The sequence below is a fragment of the Pseudophryne corroboree genome, chromosome 5 (genome assembly GCF_028390025.1).
Source record: "Pseudophryne corroboree isolate aPseCor3 chromosome 5, aPseCor3.hap2, whole genome shotgun sequence".
Taxonomy (NCBI): domain Eukaryota; kingdom Metazoa; phylum Chordata; class Amphibia; order Anura; family Myobatrachidae; genus Pseudophryne; species Pseudophryne corroboree.
In genome coordinates, this window is record NC_086448.1 from 720940506 (window position 1) to 720961571 (window position 21066).

The 21066-nt window shown below is 45.8% G+C and overlaps 1 protein-coding gene across 2 annotated transcripts in view; it reads right to left on the reverse strand.

The window, feature by feature from the left end:
- The window catches only part of ZNF704 (zinc finger protein 704), a 217775-nt gene that overhangs the window by 47558 nt on the left and 149151 nt on the right, over positions 1 to 21066 (reverse strand). For both annotated transcript variants that reach the window (XM_063923984.1, XM_063923983.1), the window contains exon 7: positions 2834 to 2926. In XM_063923984.1, coding sequence (XP_063780054.1) covers positions 2834 to 2926 — 93 coding nt within the window. The remainder of the gene's footprint in view (positions 1 to 2833; positions 2927 to 21066) is intronic.

Genomic DNA, 21066 nt, shown 5'->3' on the forward strand with positions numbered 1-21066 from the left:
CGTGACATGTCACTCAGCCGCTGCGGCCAGCGGCAGCGACGAACAACTGCCGGCCAGCCACAGGATCTGCGCTGGCCGGGAGTTACTCCAGAAATACAAAAGCATCGCCGCTGTGCTGGGTGTCCCCCCGCATGTCAGGGAAGATGATCGTAGCTGTGCTAACTTTAGCACAGCTACGATCAACTCGGAATGACCCCCATTGTTTAAAAAAATAGGTCAAGCTAATGAATTTAAACCTTTGACACATATACATTTTTCAGTTGTCGCATTTTCTCTCTAAGCTGTTCTCTTTCTCTGCATACAGTAGGTGTCCACAGACCTTATCTACACAGCAATAAATGTAGAACAATGAAGAAGGAATTACTGCAGTTCCATTGTCTGTGCCACAAAGTCAACAATTATACACTCATAAACTATCAACAACAATGAACAATTCAGACTCAGCCAAGTGACTAGTTCATTTCTACTGGAGCATTACAGATTTGCTTCCATGCCGAATTTTTGAACCGGGTACAAAGACATTGATTTCTGCTTAAAAGTTACTGGCAATAAGACACAAATACCACAGTGTATAGGTAAAATCAGGACCACATAAAATAAGTTCCTGAGGAAATAATTCAAATTAGGATGTAATTTCTACAGTTTTATATATTTTATCATACAATCTATAGGTAGGTCAACTGTATGTCACATAAAATTGAATGGATTATATAAGGTACTATGGGAAGATTTGCCAAACCTCGAAGATCAACCAATCAGCTCCTAAGGCCGGGTACACACTAGAGCAGAGGTTCCCAAACGCGCTCCTCAAGGCACCCCAACAGTCCAGGATTTAGGTATATCCATGGCTCAGCACAGATGGTTAAATCAAATTGATTGAGGTGCTAATTAAGTCACCTGTGGCCAAACATGGATACATTTAAAACCTGGACCATTGGGGTGCCTTGAGGACCGCGCTTGGGAACCTCTGCACTAGACGATAATTGAACAATGTGCCCAAGAGGAACGCTGCATCGTTCATATCGTCCAGTGTGTATGAACTATGTCGCTAACGATGCACACTCCCGTTCCTAGTCGGCGACATCCTCCGTAGAACCTGCAAGCAGGTCCGACGGCGACATCACCAGCGAAGGCCATGCTGCCAAATGCAGTACGGCCCCCACCGTCGCTGCCGACATTATCAAGTGTGTATGTACTTGTTTATGCCAGCACCCCCGCTAGGTCCCATCATCGCCAATATCGCTGGGTACACACGTTGTCTAGTGTGTACCCAGCTGAACAGTCATTTTTCAACCTCCCCCTATATGCTGGGAACTAAATGATTTGTTTTAGTATAGGGACTGACTTCAAAATGTATATGTTTCAAATTGTCAGGGAGAGGAGTATGACATATCCCTACCTTACCACTATTCACCCAATCACATACACCATGCCTCCACACACCTCCAATCATATAGTACACAACTCTAGCTGACATCTTTCTCTCTTTCATTTCTTCTAACAGACATTATTCAAATGAGTGTGGTAATCACTGACGCGGAGTGCAAGGCCCAGGAATAACAGGGCAACTACAATTCTGGCTGCCCTTTTCTTATAGATAATGCAGGCTGCACAACTCTTGGCCTAATTCAGATGTCTTAAAATATACATTGAGATCAAACAAATAAATTGTGCACAATTACATGAATCAGAAGCTAAATATGGCCATTTTTAAATGAGCTTACAATCAAAGACATCAAGGGAGCTACTGATAAATTAGGAACTGTAAGGGAGTGGCATTATCAGCCACCAATATTAAAGCAGCCAAGGGAGTTTTTTTGCACAGCTACCATTTGTGTGGAGTGTTGGTATGAGGAGAGACAGTAGCAGGTAAGGATATGGAAGATATGTAGATGTATGCTGCATCATTGCCATTCACTTTGCCATACAGGAAGTGTTATACAGGAAGTGCCTCTGCAGCCATTATTTAGCATTATTGCAGTGAGTAAAGACACACTTCAGCAGCTCTCCAGAGACCTGTGGTGATTTGTACACAGACCACTTTACAGATGAACTAGTCATTATAGACATCTTAAGAGAGACAATTGTAGGCATCTTCAGGCAGCCAATGGCAACCATAACTGTCCTTCACAATTTATCTTAACTGTATTATACAACCCACTTTAGCGTAACAGATACTAATGCATTATTATCAGGCACTCAGACAGCAGCGTTTCTAGAGAGGAGGGGACCCGTGTGCACACTCCGTGTGTGGGCCCCCTCCTCTCCTGTAGCCGTCAACGCCGCTGCTAGCGCTCTCAGAGAGTCTACAGCGCATGCACAGAACTCCGAAAAATGCCCGCCGCGCCATTTTTCCGGAGTTCTGCGCATGCGCTGTAGACTCTGGCACTGTGCCAGAGTCTCTAGCGCTCAGTGCACTAGCAGCGGCCGTGACGGCTACAGGAGAGGAGGGGGCCCACATACAGTCGCCGATGGACTCCGGAAAGGTAAGTATAGAAGAAATGGGTGCAGTGTGTGCGGTGTGGGCCCCCTCTGGAACCAGGGGCCCGTGTGCACCGCACACACTGCACCCATTATAGATACGCCAGTGCACTCAGACCTTTCTGTACTTCCCTGTGCAAGCAAAGCGGGGACTAATGCACTGCATATCTACCAGAATCTTACTCAAATTTACCAGAATTCTTTCACATGACATCATGCACCTAATGATTAATAAATGAGGAGTAACTTGGCTTACTTTATCGCAAGCCACCCATGTGTCAGCCATATTGTACCTAGGGATACAAAACATTTTGCGACCTAATTTCTTATTTTCAACATATATATCACTCACCGAAGCTCTACTGATTGTAGTATGAGGCAGCAGCCGGGAGACACTGGAATTGTTGACATTAAATCTTCGTGGAATGTTTACAGGAGCAGTGGTCTGTAAGACAGAGAACATTTTTCTAAATTTTTATACAAATGAAAATTATTATCTTACTATCAAATTAATAATATTTTAAACACAAAAAAGAAGTTTGCAGTTTTTGTACTTTCGAGGGATCTGAGCCCTAAATTCCAATAAAACTTTAATAGTCATTTTAAATTCAAATATTAATTGTATTTTGACAATGCCAACAATATTGATCCATCTGTGACCAAAATGAAGACCTGTTATCCCACCTCATCCCTCTGCCTATACTCTCCAACCGGTTATATTATGAAAAAAAACATAATACAATCTATTATTACGTTCACAGGTACTACTTTGTTATACGTCTTATGTTGTTAAAAACCAGTACGATCATTGGTGGAGACAAGTATTAGTGGTAGTAATATATATTCAGCATGATGTTTATGAGATTGCTTATGGTAATGGGGCACATTTAATTATTGCAAATGTGTATCTTGAAAAGTTCTTTAATATAGCTGTTATGCTAATGTTATGTCCAATGAGCGGAGAATGAGGCAGTCATGTCAGATATGGAATCATTACTTATAACAACCAAACACTGTGATATTCTAGATTTGCTTAGACAGGGAGCAACAAAAGGATGACAATAGCAGCCCATTAGTTTTGTGACAACAACAATGAAAATCTCAGTACATTGTTACAGATAGAAGCCATATGAAAGATCTTATTTTGAACTACTAGATAGTAAAAATGTTTTCATGACCAAATAAAAATTTATGAACACCAGAGGTATCTTATGATCAGAAAGCCCTCATTGTCTGGAACTTACCTCCAGTCAGTAGATTTGATTTCAAGTACAAAGATTCAGTCTCACAGTTTGGAGAAGAAGCAGAAGTATCTTCTAATCACAGATATTTTGAAGTCCTGTGTCATGCTAGACCCACCCAATAAAACCAAACTACAGACCCAAGACTACCCAATGTGCCACGGAGTATCAGCTATGAAAATATTATAAGATGATCTAACTTTCTTCCCTTACTAATGATCTTGCAACTCCTGACCTTCAGATTGAGTAGGTGATCTTCTCCATGGAATTCCAGTTCTCAGCACGATCTTCGACTTCAAGTCAAAATGAAGAGAGGACACTGGGTCCTCCCTGGACTGTGAAGCCCTTTTCTTGTTGTGAAGAGATGGGCCCTTTCCTTGTGATGATGAACTTGCCTGTCCCGAATTCAGTGCAAAGTAGTTAAGCCTGTCTTCCAAGACTGGGGATTAAAAATGAATTATGGAAAGTGGACATCCCAGGGCTAGTAAATATAAACATTATCAAACTGATGCCTTGACGAGCAATTTGAATGCTAATATTGGCTTTAGGTAGTGCCAATCATAGGTTCAACATAATATTTTTTAAATTTTTCAAATCTGTAAAAAATAGATAATTATGCCATGGATTATGATGAAGTGATATACCTCTTAAGACATCGAGTTTCTATTGACTTTCTGTACAAATTAAGGCTTACTGAATATATATTGAAAAAGTTAAAATAACCAAGAAAAGAAATCCTAATTTACCTACTTTAAAAGACTGAAAAGTCCATCAAGTTCTACCTTTTATACGTTGTAATATTGGTTGATACAGAGAAACCTATTTTGCATTGTTCCAAGCATCCCTTGATGGGAGGAGCACCTAGACCAGTGATCTTCAACTCCAATCCTCAAGTGCCCCAACAGGTCATGTTTCCTTGATGTATTTAATCATGCACAGATGAGGCAATCTATATTGCTGGATTAGTAACTATCCAACCTGTTTCCACATAGTGAACTCCTGAAAACCTGACTTGTTGGGGGTACTTGAAAACTCTAGATAGCCAGTTAATGAAAGGAAGGGAGGCTTTTGTTTTTTGACATTACTAATGGTGGTTTCCTCTAAACTGCATATGATTTAAGGGTTTAAAACCACAATCACCAACAACTGGAGATATGACCATACAAACCACAAGAAAACACATCAGGTGGTTTGGAGATGTGCGGCAGCTGGAGAACCACCAGATAAACCACTCCTAGCTACATTTACATCTTATTATGACTATTACTGTTTTATAAAATAATGGTCTGCTATACTTTTAGTTTGATTATTGATTTATTTTTACTGAGAAAAAATAAGAATTTACTTACCGATAATTCTATTTCTCGGAGTCCGTAGTGGATGCTGGGGTTCCTGAAAGGACCATGGGGAATAGCGGCTCCGCAGGAGACAGGGCACAAAAAGTAAAGCTTTTACAGGTCAGGTGGTGTGCACTGGCTCCTCCCCCTATGACCCTCCTCCAGACTCCAGTTAGGTACTGTGCCCGGACGAGCGTACACAATAAGGGAGGATTTTGAATCCCGGGTAAGACTCATACCAGCCACACCAATCACACCGTACAACTTGTGATCTAAACCCAGTTAACAGTATGATAACAGAGGAGCCTCTGAAAGATGGCTCCCTAAACAAAATAACCCGAAATAGTTAACAATAACTATGTACAAGTCTTGCAGATAATCCGCACTTGGGATGGGCGCCCAGCATCCACTACGGACTCCGAGAAATAGAATTATCGGTAAGTAAATTCTTATTTTCTCTATCGTCCTAAGTGGATGCTGGGGTTCCTGAAAGGACCATGGGGATTATACCAAAGCTCCCAAACGGGCGGGAAAGTGCGGATGACTCTGCAGCACCGAATGAGAGAACTCCAGGTCCTCTTTTGCCAGGGTATCAAATTTGCAAAATTTTACAAACGTGTTCTCCCCTGACCACGTAGCTGCTCGGCAGAGTTGTAATGCCGAGACCCCTCGGGCAGCCGCCCAGGATGAGCCCACCTTCCTTGTGGAATGGGCCTTAACAGAATTAGGCTGTGGTAGGCCTGCCACAGAATGTGCAAGTTGAATCGTGTTACAAATCCAACGAGCAATCGACTGCTTAGAAGCAGGTGCACCCAACTTGTTGGGTGCATACAGTATAAACAGCGAGTCAGATTTTCTGACTCCAGCCGTCCTTGAAATGTATATCTTTAAAGCTCTGACAACGTCCAACAACTTGGAGTCTTCCAAGTCGTTTGTAGCCGCAGGCACTACAATAGGCTGGTTCAGGTGAAACGCTGACACCACCTTCGGGAGAAAATGCGGACGCGTCCGCAGCTCTGCCCTATCTGAATGGAAACTTAAATAAGGACTTTTATAAGATAAAGCCGCCAGTTCTGATACTCTCCTGGCCGAAGCCAGGGCCAGTAACATAGTCACTTTCCATGTGAGATATTTCAAATCCACCTTCTTAAGTGGTTCAAACCAATGGGATTTGAGGAAATCTAAAACTACATTTAGATCCCACGGTGCCACCGGAGGCACCACAGGAGGCTGTATATGCAGTACTCCTTTGACAAAAGTCTGGACCTCAGGAACTGAGGCCAATTCTTTTTGGAAGAATATAGACAGGGCCGAAATTTGAACCTTAATAGATCCCAATTTGAGACCCATAGACAATCCTGATTGCAGGAAATGTAGGAAACGACCCAGTTGAAATTCCTTCGTCGGAGCATTCCGACCCTCGCACCATGCCACATATTTCCGCCAAATGCGGTGATAATGCTTTGCGGTGACTTCTTTCCTTGCCTTAATCAAGGTAGGAATGACTTCTTCAGGAATGCCTTTTTCTTTTAGAATCTGGCGTTCAACCGCCATGCCGTCAAACGCAGCCGCGGTAAGTCTTGAAAAAGACAAGGACCCTGCTGAGGCAGGTCCCTTCTCAGAGGTAGAGGCCACGGATCGTCCGTGACCATCTCTTGAAGTTCCGGGTACCAAGTCCTTCTTGGCCAATCCGGAGCCACTAGTATCGTTCTTACTCCTCTTTGCCGTATAATCCTCAATACCTTTGGTATGAGAGGCAGAGGAGGAAACACATATACCGACTGGTACACCCAAGGTGTTACCAGCGCATCCACAGCTATTGCCTGCGGATCTCTTGACCTGGCGCAATACCTGTCCAGTTTTTTGTTGAGGCGAGACGCCATCATGTCCACCATTGGTTTTTCCCAACGGTTTATTATCATGAGGAAAACTTCTGAATGAAGTCCCCACTCTCCCGGGTGAAGATCGTGTCTGCTGAGGAAGTCTGCTTCCCAGTTGTCCACGTCCGGGATGAATACTGCTGACAATGCTATCACGTGATTCTCCGCCCAGCGAAGGATCCTGGCAGCTTCTGCCATTGCACTCCTGCTTCTTGTGCCGCCCTGTCTGTTTACATGGGCGACTGCCGTGATGTTGTCCGACTGGATCAACACCGGTCTTCCTTGAAGCAGAGGTTCCGCCTGGTTTAGAGCATTGTAGATTGCTCTTAGTTCCAGAATGTTTATGTGAAGAGACTTTTCCAGGCTCGTCCACACTCCCTGGAAGTTTCTTCCCTGTGTGACTGCTCCCCAGCCTCTCAGGCTGGCGTCCGTGGTCACCAGGATCCAATCCTGTATGCCGAATCTGCGGCCCTCCAGTAGATGAGCCTCCTGCAACCACCACAGAAGAGATACCCTTGTCCTTGGAGACAGGGTTATCCGCTGATGCATCTGAAGATGCGATCCGGACCATTCGTCCAGCAAATCTCCCTGAAAATGTTTTGCGTGAGATCTGCCGAATGGAATCGCTTCGTAAGAAGCCACCATTTTTCCCAGGCCTTCTGTGCATTAATGCACTGATACTTGGCCTGGTTTTAGGAGGTTTCTGACTAGGTCGGATAACTCCCTGGCTTTCCCCTCCAGGAGAAATACCTTTTTCTGGACTATGCCCAGAATCATTCCTGGGAACAGCAGACGTATCATCGGAAAACACAGCTGCGATTTTTGGAATATTTAGAATCCACTCGTGCTATCGTAGAACTACTTTAGATAGTTCTTTTCCGACCTCCAACTGTTCTCTGGAACTTGCCCCTTTCAGGATATCGTCCAAGTAAGGGATAATTAAGATGCCCTTTTCTTTGAAGAGAGTCATCTTTTCGGCCATTACCTTGGTAAAGGCCCGGGGTGCCGTGGATAATTCAACGGCAACTTTTGAAACTGATATTGACAGTTCTGTATCACGAACCCGATGTACCCTTGTTGAGAAGGGCAAATTTGGACATGGAGGTAATCCTTGATGTCCAGGGACACCATATAGTCCCCTTCTTTCCGGTTCGCTATCACTGCTCTGAGTGACTCCATCTTGATTTGAACCTTTATGTAAGTGTTCAAAGATTTCAGATTTAGACTATGTCTCACCAAGCCGTCTGGCTTCAGTACCACCATATAGTGTGGAAGACTAATACCCTTTTCCTTGTTGTAGGAGGGGTACTTTGATTATCACCTGCTGGAAATACAGCTTGTGAATTTTTCCCAATACTGCCTCCCTGTTGGAGGGAGCCGTTGGTAACGCAGACTTCAGGAACCTGCGAGGAAAAGATGTCTCGACTCTCCAATCTGTACCCCTGGGATAATACTAGTACGATCCAGGGGTCAACTTGCGAGTGATCCCACTGCGCGTTGAGACTCTTGAGACTACACCCCCACCTAACCTGAGTCCGCTTACACGGCCCCAGCGTCATGCTGGGGACTTGGCAGACGCGGTGGAAGGCTTCCTTTCCTGGGAAGGAGCTGTCTGCTGCAGTCTACTTCCCTTTCCTCTATGTCTGGGCAGATATGACTGGCCTTTTGCCCGCTTGCCCTCATGGGAACGGAAGGATTGAGGCTGAAAAGACGGTGTCTGTTTCTGCTGAGATGTAACTTGGGGTAAAAAGGTTGGATTTCCAGCTGTTGCCGAGACCCCCAGGTCCGTTGGACCGACCCCAAATAACTCTTTCCCTTTATACGGCCATACTTCCATGTGTCGTATGGGATATGTATCACCTGACCACTGTCGTGTCCATGACATCTTCTGGGAGATATGGATCACGCACTTATTTTGATGCCAGAGTGCACATATCCCTCTGTGCATCTCGCATACATAAATATATAATGCATCCTATTAAATGCTCTATATCAATCAAATATTTTCAGTCAGGGAAACCGACCAAGCCAACCCAGCACTGCATCTCCAGGCTGATGGCGATCGCTGGTCGCAGTATAACCACCTTATGTGTGTATATACTTTTTAGGATATTTTTCCAGCTGCCTATCAGCTGGCTCCTTGAGGGCGGCCGTATCTGGCGACGGTAACGCCACTTGATAAGCGTGTGAGCGCCTTATTCATTCCCAACGCGCCCTAACTTCTGGCGGGAAAGGGTATAACGCCAATATTTGCTATCGGGGTAAACCCACGCATCATCACACACTTTATTTTATTTTATCTGATTCAGGAAAAACTACAGGTAGTTTTTTCACTCCCACATAATACCCTTTTTTGTGGTACTTGTAGTATCAGAAATATGTAACACCTCCTTCATTGCCCTTAACGTGTGGCCCTAATAAGGAATACGTTTGTTTATTCACCGTCGACACTGGATTCAGTGTCGGTGTCTGTGTCTGTGTCGACCGACTGAGGTAAATGGGCGTTATTAAAAACCCCTGACGGTGTTTCTGAGACGCCTGGACCGGTACTAATTGTTTGTCGGCCGTCTCATGTCGTCAACCGACCTTGCAGCGTGTTGACATTCTCACGTAATTCCCTAAATAAGCCATCCATACCGGTGTCGACTCCCTAGAGAGTGACATCACCATCATAGGCAATTGCTCCGCCTCCTCCAACATCGTCCTCATACATGTCGACACACACGTACCGACACACAGTACACACACCGGGAATGCTCTGACAGAGGACAGGACCCCACTAGCCCTTTGGAGAGACAGAGGGAGAGTTTGCCAGCACACACCAAAAAAACGCTATAATTACATAGGGACAACCTTATATAAGTGTTTCTCCCTTATAGCATCTTTAATAAGAATTTACTTACCGATAATTCTATTTCTCGGAGTCCGTAGTGGATGCTGGGGTTCCTGAAAGGACCATGGGGAATAGCGGCTCCGCAGGAGACAGGGCACAAAAAAGTAAAGCTTTTACCAGATCAGGTGGTGTGCACTGGCTCCTCCCCCTATGACCCTCCTCCAGACTCCAGTTAGGTACTGTGCCCGGACGAGCGTACACAATAAGGGAGGCAATTTGAATCCCGGGTAAGACTCATACCAGCCACACCAATCACACCGTACAACTTGTGATCTAAACCCAGTTAACAGTATGATAACAGAAAGAGCCTCTTAAAGATGGCTCCTTAACAATATAACCCGAATTTGTTAACAATAACTATGTACAGTATTGCAGATAATCCGCACTTGGGATGGGCGCCCAGCATCCACTACGGACTCCGAGAAATAGAATTATCGGTAAGTAAATTCTTATTTTCTCTATCGTCCTAAGTGGATGCTGGGGTTCCTGAAAGGACCATGGGGATTATACCAAAGCTCCCAAACGGGCGGGAGAGTGCGGATGACTCTGCAGCACCGAATGAGAGAATTCCAAGTCCTCTTTTGCCAGGGTATCAAATTTGTAGAATTTTACAAACGTGTTTTCCCCCGACCACGTAGCTGCTCGGCAGAATTGTAATGCCGAGACCCCTCGGGCAGCCGCCCAAGATGAGCCCACCTTCCTTGTGGAATGGGCCTTAACAGATTTAGGCTGTGGCAGGCCTGCCACAGAATGAGCAAGTAGAATTGTGTTACAAATCCAACGAGCAATCGTCTGCTTAGAAGCAGGGGCACCCAACTTGTTGGGTGCATATAGTATCAACAGCGAGTCAGATTTTCTGACTTCAGCCGTCCTTGAAATGTATATTTTTAAGGCTCTGACAACGTCCAACAACTTGGAGTCCTCCAAGTCGCCAGTGGCCGCAGGCACCACAATAGGTTGGTTCAGGTGAAACGCTGATACCACCTTAGGGAGAAAATGCGGACGAGTCCTCAGTTCTGCCCTATCCGAATGGAAGATTAGATAAGGGCTTTTATAAGATAAAGCCGCCAATTCAGATACTCTCCTGGCGGAAGCCAGGGCCAGTAACATAGTCACTTTCCATGTGAGATATTTAAAATCCACCTTTTTCAATGGTTCAAACCAATGGGATTTGAGGAAATCTAAAACTACATTTAGATCCCACGGTGCCACCGGAGGCACCACAGGAGGCTGTATATGCAGTACTCCTTTAACAAAAGTCTGTACCTCAGGAACTGAGGCCAATTCTTTTTGGAAGAATATTGACAGGGCCGAAAATTTGAACCTTAATAGATCTCAATTTGAGACCCATAGACAATCCTGATTGTAGGAAATGTAGGAAACGACCCAGTTGAAATTCCTCCGTCGGAACACTCCGATCCTCGCACCACGCGACATATTTTTGCCAAATGCGGTGATAATGTTTCGCGGTGACTTCCTTCCTTGCCTTAATCAAGGTAGGAATGACTTCTTCTGGAATGCCTTTCCCTTTTAGGATCTGGCGTTCAACCGCCATGCCGTCAAACGCAGCCGCGGTAAGTCTTGAAAGAGACAGGGACCCTGTTGTAGCAGGTCCCTTCTCAGAAGTAGAGGGCACGAGTCGTCCGTGACCAACTCTTGAAGTTCCGGGTACCAAGTCCTTCTTGGTCAATCCGGAGCCACTAGTATTGTTCTTACTCCTCTTCACCGTATAATCTTCAATACCTTTGGTATGAGAGGCAGAGGAGGAAACACATATACTGATTTGTACACCCAAGGTGTTACCAGTGCGTCCACAGCTATTGCCTGTGGATCTCTTGACCTGGCGCAATACTTGTCCAGTTTCTTGTTGAGGCGAGACGCCATCATGTCTACCATTGGTCTTTCCCAACAGTTTATTAGCATGTGGAAGAGTTCTGGATGAAGACCCCACTCTCCCGGGTGAATATCGTGTCTGCTGAGGAAGTCTGCTTCCCAGTTGTCCACGCCCGGGAAGAACACTGCTGACAGTGCTATTACGTGATTCTCCGCCCAGCGAAGAATCTTGGCAGCTTCTGCCATTGCACTCCTGCTTCTTGTGCCGCCCTGTCTGTTTACATGGGCGACCGCCGTGATGTTGTCCGACTGAATCAACACCGGTTTTCCTTGCAGGAGTGGTTCCGCCTGGCTTAGAGCATTTTAGATTGCTCTTAGTACCAGAATGTTTATGTGAAGAGACTTTTCCAGGTTCGTCCATACCCCCTGGAAGTTTCTTCCTTGTGTGACTGCTCCCCAGCCTCTCAGGCTGGCGTCCGTGGTCACCAGGATCAAATCCTGTATGCCGAATCTGCGGCCCTCCAATAGATGAGCCTTTTGCAACCACCACAGAAGATATACCCTTGTCCTTGGCGACAGGGTTATTCGCAGGTGCATCTGAGGATGCGACCCTGACCATTTGTCCAACAGATCCCTTTGGAAAATTCTTGCATGGAATCTGCCGAATGGAATTGCTTCGTAAAAAGCCACCATTTTTCCCAGGACTCTTGTGCATTGATGTACAGACACCTTTCCTGGTTTTAGGAGGTTCCTGCAGGTCGGATAACTCCTTGGCTTTTTCCTCGGGAAGAAAAACCTTTTTCTGAACCGTGTCCAGAATCATCCCTAGGAACAGCAGACGTATCGTCGGAAAACAGCTGCGATTCTTGGAATATTTAGAATCCAGTCGTGCCGTCGAAGAACTACTTTAGATAGTGCTCTTCCGACCTCCAACTGTTCTCTGGAACTTGCCCTTTTTAGGTCGTGCAAGTAAGGGATAATTTAGATGCCTTTTTTCTTTGAAGAAACATCTTTTCGGCCATTACCTTGGTAAAAAAGCCCGGGGTGCCGTGGATAATTCAAACGGCATCGTCTGAAACTGATATTGACAGTTCTGTACCACGAACCAGAGGTACCCTTGATGAGAAGGACAAAATTTGGACATGGAGGTAATCCTTGATGTCCAGGGACACCATATAGTCCCCTTTTTTCCGGTTCGCTATCACTGCTCTGAGTGACTTTATCTCGATTTGAACCTTTTATGTAAGTGTTCAAAACATTTTAGATTTAGACTATGTGTCACCAAGCCGTCTGGCTTCAGTACCACAATATAGTGTGGAAAAATAATACCCTTTTCCTTGTCGTAGGAGGGGTACTTTGATTATCACCTGCTGGATATACAGCTTGTGAATTGTTTCCAATGCTGCCTCCCTGTCGGAGGGAGCCGTTGGTAAAGCAGACTTCAGGAACCTGCGAGGAGAAGATGTCTCGACTCTCCAATCTTTACCCCTGGGATAATACTCGTACGATCTAGGGGTCAACTTGCGAGTGATCCCACTGCGCCCTGAGACTCTTGAGACTACCCCCCCACCTTGAGTCCGCTAGCACGGCCCCAGCGTCATGCTGAGGACTTGGCAGACGCGGTGGAGGGCTTCTTTTCCTGGGAAAGGGCTGCCTGCTGCAGTCTACTTCCCTTACCTCTATGTCTGGGCAGATATGACTGGCCTTTTGCCTGCATGCCCTCATGGGAAAGGAAAGATTGAGGCTGAAAAGACGGTGTCTTTTTTAGCTGAGATGTAACTTGGGGTAAAAAAGGTTGGATTTCCCAGCTGTTGCTGTGGTCCCCAGGTCCGATGGACCGACCCCCAAATAACTCCTTCCCTTTATACAGCAATACTTCCATGTGCCGTATGGGATCTGTATCACCTGACCACTGTCGTGTCCCTGACATCTTCTGGGAGATATGGACAACGCACTTATCTTGATGCCAGAGAGCAAATATCCCTCTGTGCATCTCACATACATATATATAGAATGCATCCTATTAAATGCTCTACATGAATAAAATATTTTCAGTCAGGGAATCCGACCAAGCCAACCCAGCACTGCATCTCCAGGCTGATGGCGATCGCTGGTCGCAGTATAACCACCGTATGTGTGTATATACTTTTAGGATATTTTTCCAGCTTCCTATCAGCTGGCTCCTTGAGGGCGGCCGTATCTGGAGACGGTAACGCCACTTGATAAGCGTGTGAGCGCCTTATCACCCTAAGGGGTGTTTCCCAACGTACCCTAATTTCTGGCGGGAAAGGGTATAACGCCAATATTTGCTATCGGGGTAACCCTACGCATCATCACACACTTCATTTTATTTTATCTGATTCAGGAAAAACTACAGGTAGTTTTTTCACTCCCACATAATACCCTTTCTTGTGGTACTTGTAGTATCAGAAACACGTAACACCTCCTTCATTGCCCTTAACGTGTGGCCCTAATGAGAAATACGTTTGTTTATTCACCGTCGACACTGTATTCAGTGTCCGTGTCTGTGTCTGTGTCGACCGACTGAGGTAAAAGGGCGTTTTTAAAACCCCTGACGGTGTTTCTGAGACGCCTGGACCGGTCCTAATAGATTGTCGGCCGTCTCATGTCGTCAACCGACCTTGCAGCGTGTTGACATTCTCACGTAATTCTCTAAATAAGCCATCCATTCCGGTGTCGACTCCCTAGAGAGTGACATCACCATTACAGGCAATTTCTCCGCCTCCTCACCAACATCGTCCTCATACATGTCGACACACACGTACCGACACACAGCACACACACCGGGAATGCTCTGACAGAGGACAGGACCCACTAGCCCTTTGGGGAGACAGAGGGAGAGTCTGCCAGCACACACCAAAAACGCTATAATTATATAGGGACAACCTTATATAAGTGTTTCTCCCTTATAGCATCTTTTATATATATACAATATCGCCAAAATCAGTGCCCCCCCTCTCTGTTTTAACCCTGTTTCTGTAGTGCAGTGCAGGGGAGAGCCTGGGAGCCTTCTCTCCAGCTTTTCTGTGAGAGAAAATGGCGCTGTGTGCTGAGGAGATAGGCCCCGCCCCTTTTTCGGCGGGCTCGTCTCCCGCTATTTTTGAAGTTAGGCAGGGGTTAAATATCTCCATATAGCCTCTGTGGGCTATATGTGAGGTACTTTTTTGCCTCTAATAAGGTTTTTATTTGCCTCTCAGAGCGCCCCCCCCCAGCGCTCTGCACCCTCAGTGACTGTTGTGTGAAGTGTGCTGAGAGGAAAATGGCGCACAGCTGCAGTGCTGTGCGCTACCTTTATGAAGACTCAGGAGTCTTCAGCCGCCGATTTTGGACCTCTTCTCTCTTCAGCGTCTGCAAGGGGGCCGGCGGCGCGGCTCCGGTGACCATCCAGGCTGTACCTGTGATCGTCCCTCTGGAGCTAGTGTCCAGTAGCCAAGCAGCAAATCCACTCTGCACGCAGGTGAGTTCACTACTTCTCCCCTAAGTCCCTCGTTGCAGTGATCCTGTTGCCAGCAGGACTCACTGTAAAGTAAAAAACCTAAGCTAAACTTTCTCTAAGCAGCTCTTTAGGAGAGCCACCTAGATTGCACCCTTCTCGTTCGGGCACAAAATCTAACTGGAGTCTGGAGGAGGGTCATAGGGGGAGGAGCCAGTGCACACCACCTGATCTGGTAAAAGCTTTACTTTTTTGTGCCCTGTCTCCTGCGGAGCCGCTATTCCCCATGGTCCTTTCAGGAACCCCAGCATCCACTTAGGACGATAGAGAAAATATATTTATGTCGCCAATTTAGTGCCCCCCCTCTCTGTTTAAACCCTGTTTCTGTAGTGCAGTGCAGGGGAGAGCCTGGGAGCCTTCTCTCCAGCCTTTCTGTGAGAGAAAATGGCGCTGTGTGCTGAGGAGATAGGCCCCGCCCCTTTTTCGGCGGGCTCGTCTCCCGCTATTTATTGTATTTAGGCAGGGGTTAAATATCTCCATATAGCCTCTGGGGGCTATATGTGAGGTATTTTTAGCCTTATATAGGTTTACATTTGCCTCCCAGGGCGCCCCCCCCCAGCGCCCTGCACCCTCAGTGACTGCCGTGTGAAGTGTGCTGAGAGGAAAATGGCGCACAGCTGCAGTGCTGTGCGCTACCTTTAGAAGACTGCAGGAGTCTTCAGCCGCCGATTCTGGACCTCTTCTTGCTTCAGCATCTGCGAGGGGGCCGGCGGCGAGGCTCCGGTGACCATCCAGGCTGTACCTGTGATCGTCCCTCTGGAGCTTCATGTCCAGTAGCCAAGAAGCCAATCCATCCTGCACGCAGGTGAGTTCACTTCTTCTCCCCTCTGTCCCTCGTTGCAGTGATCCTGTTGCCAGCAGGAATCACTGTAAAATAAAAAACCTAAGCTAAACTTCTCTAAGCAGCTCTTTATGAGAGCCACCTAGAATTGCACCCTTCTCGGCCGGGCACAAAAATCTAACTGGAGTCTGGAGGAGGGTCATAGGGGGAGGAGCCAGTGCACACCACCTGACCTGTAAAAGCTTTACTTTTTGTGCCCTGTCTCCTGCGGAGCCGCTATTCCCCATGGTCCTTTCAGGAACCCCAGCATCCACTTAGGACGATAGAGAAAGAAAAGCTGTTACAGAACTGTGTGAATGGTTTTTGGCTCTCTGCTACATGGAGAATGGAGCATAGGAAGGGGTGAGTTATGCTTGCCGACATTCTGAATGGGAGATGTGGAGAGTGTGGCAGTGTAAATCACAGACCTGCGTGTGTCCTTGAGCAGTAGGGGCCATACGGGCGCAATTCTCCACAAATTGTGCTATCAAACCACCGGAGGAGGCTGGTCTACTATTTAGAGAGTTTGGGAGAGCATTCCAAAATTCGGGAGCTCTCGGGGCATTCTGGGAGAGTACTCAAGTATGGGTGAATGTTAGATTGGTGTTGTTGATTGGGAATAGAGAAATGAAGCAGTTAATTGATACACTGCATATATTGCATAAACTCTTACATACTGCTACCTTTCTCATTCTCTGGAAACACTAAGAACCAAGGGGAAGATGTATTAACTAATGTGAATAGTGGAGAAGTGGACCTGTGGAGAAGTTGTCCATAGCAACCACGGGCAGTACGGATGGTGTAATGGTTAGCATTACTGCCTCACAGCACTGAGGTCATGGGTTCCTGTGCTTGTGTAGGTTTCCACTGGGTCCTCTGGTTTCCTTCCTCAATCCAAAAATATACTGGTAGGTTAACTGGTTCCTGATAAAAATTAACCATAGTGTGTATGTGTGTGCATGTACTGTTGTTTAGGGCACGTGGTTCTTATCTTCCGTCAAATTCTATGTTTCTATGTAGCCAATCAATTTTGAGGTAGCATTTATCAAGTACATTCTATAAAATGATAGGTAGAAGCTCATTGGTTGCTATGGGCAACTTCTCCAATAGTCCACTTCTCTGTTCTTTAAATTGCTTGATACATCTCCCCCCAAATATTAAACTGATAACCACTAGTCACCAAGGATTAATATATATATTCTAATTGTATATACAAATATTCACACCACTCATGTACTGTATTAAACAAATATGCTAAAGACACATGCTAAATATCATAGCAATAACAAGACAACTAGTGAAACATGCATAAAACAGTAACCAGGCCATCTACTTACCAACATATGTTAACTATTTAAACTTTTGCAGGATCTAATGCTTATTGATAAGGAAGTATAAATAAAACACAAGTTACTAATATATCCAGCAGCTCATTCCATTAAACATACAAGTTCTCATAATATGACCAATGTCACTGATATTTCTAGAGCATAATATTACTGTACTGCAAAACATTGTACCGTAGATGACACATATCAATGACTCTATGAAGAATTTTACATATGTGTGGGTTACCAAATGACATTAATGCAAAAACAACATGACCCTCGCCTGTCACATAAAAGTAAAGAGGAACAGTATAGCAATCAGTTATTATTCACACACCAAATATGCATTATAGCGGTGTTCAGGACCGGACTGCCCATCTGGCACTTCTGGCAAATGCCAGAAGGGCCAACTGGCAGGTGGGTCGGTCCGGTCACAGAGAAGCCAGGAAGGCCGCACGCAGCGCAGCTCCGGGATCTCTGTTTGTGCCCCCCGCAGCACGAAAATAGGGGTGTACGGTACTGCTCCCCGTCCGTGCTGTGCAGATCAATAAAAATGGGGACGTGCCGCTAGTCCACGCCCCCATGACTCATGGGTTCCGGTATGAATGGTCAACCATGTTATGGTCGACAGTCATTAGGTCGACCACTATTTGTCGACATTGGCATAGCCGACATGGACAAATGGACAACACGTGAAAATGGTCAACACGTGAAAAGGTCGACACACGAAAAGGTCGACATTAGTTTTTTTAACTTTTTTTGGTGTCGTTTTCTGCGTAAAGTGATGGGGAACCCCAATTAGTGCACCGCGTCCCCTTGCATGGCGAGCAAAGGGCAAGATTACCGTTACAATCGTAGTCCACGTGGATTGTAAAGTATGGAAAAGTTCCCCAAAAGAAAAAAATGTGAAAAACTCATGTCGACCTTTTCATGTGTCGACCATTTTCATGTGTCGACCATGTGTCCATGTCAATGTCGACCAATAGTGGTCGACCTAATGACTGTCGATCATAAGAGTGTTGACCATCCAAACGGATACCTGATTCATGGCACGCCCCTGGGCGAGGATGTCAGGATAGAATTTTGGCCCCAGTCCGTCCCTGGCTGTGCTACTGTATTGAGCCTAAACCAGTTAGCGAATAATTACAGGTACTTATCTAAATAAATGAAAAGTTTGAGGAAAAAATAGGATATAAAGTATTCCGGCTCCTCCATGCTGCATACCTTCCTACCTTCGACTCTAGGGGTTGGGACCTGTCGTGCCGGAGGCATGACCAGGGTTGAAAAGGGGGTGGTATCTTGGACGGAGACTAGCACTGCGCCCCCTGTTTTCGGCATTTTGGGAGCATGCCCAGCGCTCCCTGAGCAGCTGGGCAGCCCCCGGCTGACCCTCCTACACTGATAGACATGCACAGTATCTATTCAGTGCTCACCGGCTGCTTTGTAGAGCTGAGTAGCAGTGCTCACTGGCTCTCCCATCTGTCGTCGCCCCTCCCCCCCTGTGGGCAACTGTGGCCCACGGGCGGGACAGCGGGACAGTGTCCAATTAGCGGGACTGTCCTGCTGTATTTGGCACAGTTGGGATGTATGAGTGCAGTGCGGTTCCTGGAGTTCATTTAGAAGTTGGGTCATGTCTAAAAATGCTGGGGAGGTCCAGTTGCTTATTATTTTGTCTAGTATGGTTGGAGAAGGAGAGCTCAGTGAGTGAAGATCTGACACGAGTAAGGAAGAAGTTTATTTCTTTAAGAAGGATACAATAGATGCAACCTACTTACCTATCAACATACTTGGCTAATGCTGAATGCTCTCACCAGTGGTTCCCAAACTGTGTGCCGTGGCTCCCTGGGGTGCCTCGGGACACTTGCAGGGGTGCCTTGGATTGGTGGTCAAGGACCAAATCAAAATTATTTATGGTCAATATAATAGGCAAAACTAGTGCTGGTGGCTATCAGTCATACAATATGGGGACAAACAGAAGCAAATCTTGTCCCTCACCACACAAATGAGCTTAAGGATTACATATAAATCCAATTTACCTAAATTAATATTTCTTTCTAAATTTCTCAATAAGAAATTTTTGATACTTTAGGGCGCCGTGATTCAAAAAAGTTTGGAAACCACTGGCTCTCACTACTGATATCTACTGCACCTTGAGTGCTTTAAATCCTATTGGAGAAAGAGCGATATTCAAATAAAATGTTTATTAATACATATTTTTATAAGCAGAACTCATTATCCTTTCCAGCAATAATAATTATCCAACGGCAGGCTCAGTGCTTGCTGTGATGCTTTTTGCCTTTAGTTGAACTAGTAAAACCCATTTGGAACACATGTTCCTCCATAATACCTTCCACAAGTTGGTGTAAGGCCGGGTACACATTAGAATGATGAACAATCTGCCCAATGGTTGGGATGATTTATCTTCGTCCCGGACCATCCGAGATTGCTCGTACACACTGTGCGATGTAATAAACGATGGATGACGTCTCATTCCGTCCTTGATTACACTGCACCACCTCGTACACAATATCTTCTGAATGGCGGTTCAGCGCGGCCAACAACCAACAAGAAGATATCGTGTGAGACCCCCGCAGGAGCATGCAATAAGGTATACACACTGTACAATAAGCACAATTTATCGTTCCGATGTGCCCGGAAACGTCAAATCGTGCAGATATTGCGTAAGTGTGTACCCGGCCTATGAAGTGGAATTGAGTCACATTCTGACCTAGACGATACCAGCGTGACAGTATGGAGACCATCATCAAACAGACCAAAAAGCTCAAGCAATCCCAGACATAGTATATTACCAACAAACTTAGTAGAATAGGACCTTGTATCAGGAAATGGGTCAAATCACTGCTCTGATTTCTAAAAATAAAAGAAGGAAACTACTTTATTACAATGTTCAAGACAGTTGGGCGAATCTTAGCCCAACCGCTGAGAAGCAAATGATAGTGAGACGAAAGTCACTACTGTAATAATCGAAGTGCGGGACTGTTTGGTCTTGTAGCTTATTGATAGTGGGGGTCATTCCGAGTTGATCGCTAGCTGCCGTTGTTCGCAGCACAGCGATCAGGCTAAAAATCGGCACTTCTGCGCATGCGTATGGTACGCAGTGCGCATGCGCGTCGTTCTTTCACAAAAGCCAACGTAGTTTTACACAAGGTCTAGCGACGCTTTTCAGTCGCACTGCTGATCGTTGTGATTGACAGGAAGTGGGTGTTTCTGGGTGGTAACTGAGCGGTTTCAGTGAGTGTGCTGAAAAACGCAGCCGTGCCAGATAAAAACGCAGGAGTGGCTGGAGAAACGGGGGAGTGGCTGGCCGAACGCAGGGCGTGTTTGTGGCGTCAAAACAGGAACTAAACAGTCTGCAGTTATCGCAAGGTAGGAGTAAGTTTCGAGCTACTCTGAAACTGCACAGTCTTTTTTAGTAGCAGTTCTGCGATCCTTTCGTTCGCACTTCTGCTAAGCTAAGATACACTCCCAGGGGGTGGCGGCTTAGCGTTTGCACTCCTGCTAAAAACAGCTAGCGAGCGATCAACTCGGAATGAGGGCCAGTGTACGAATTACGTGATAAATATAATGTATCTCTTGTTTTTGTTTTGTTTGTAGATCTTTACGATGTCCCGGGACATATAACAAAAACAATCCCGGAGTTTACAATAATATGATACCTTGCAAGAATTACTCAATTCGGATATATGCAACTGGCTTATTAATGCAACACGAAAGTAAT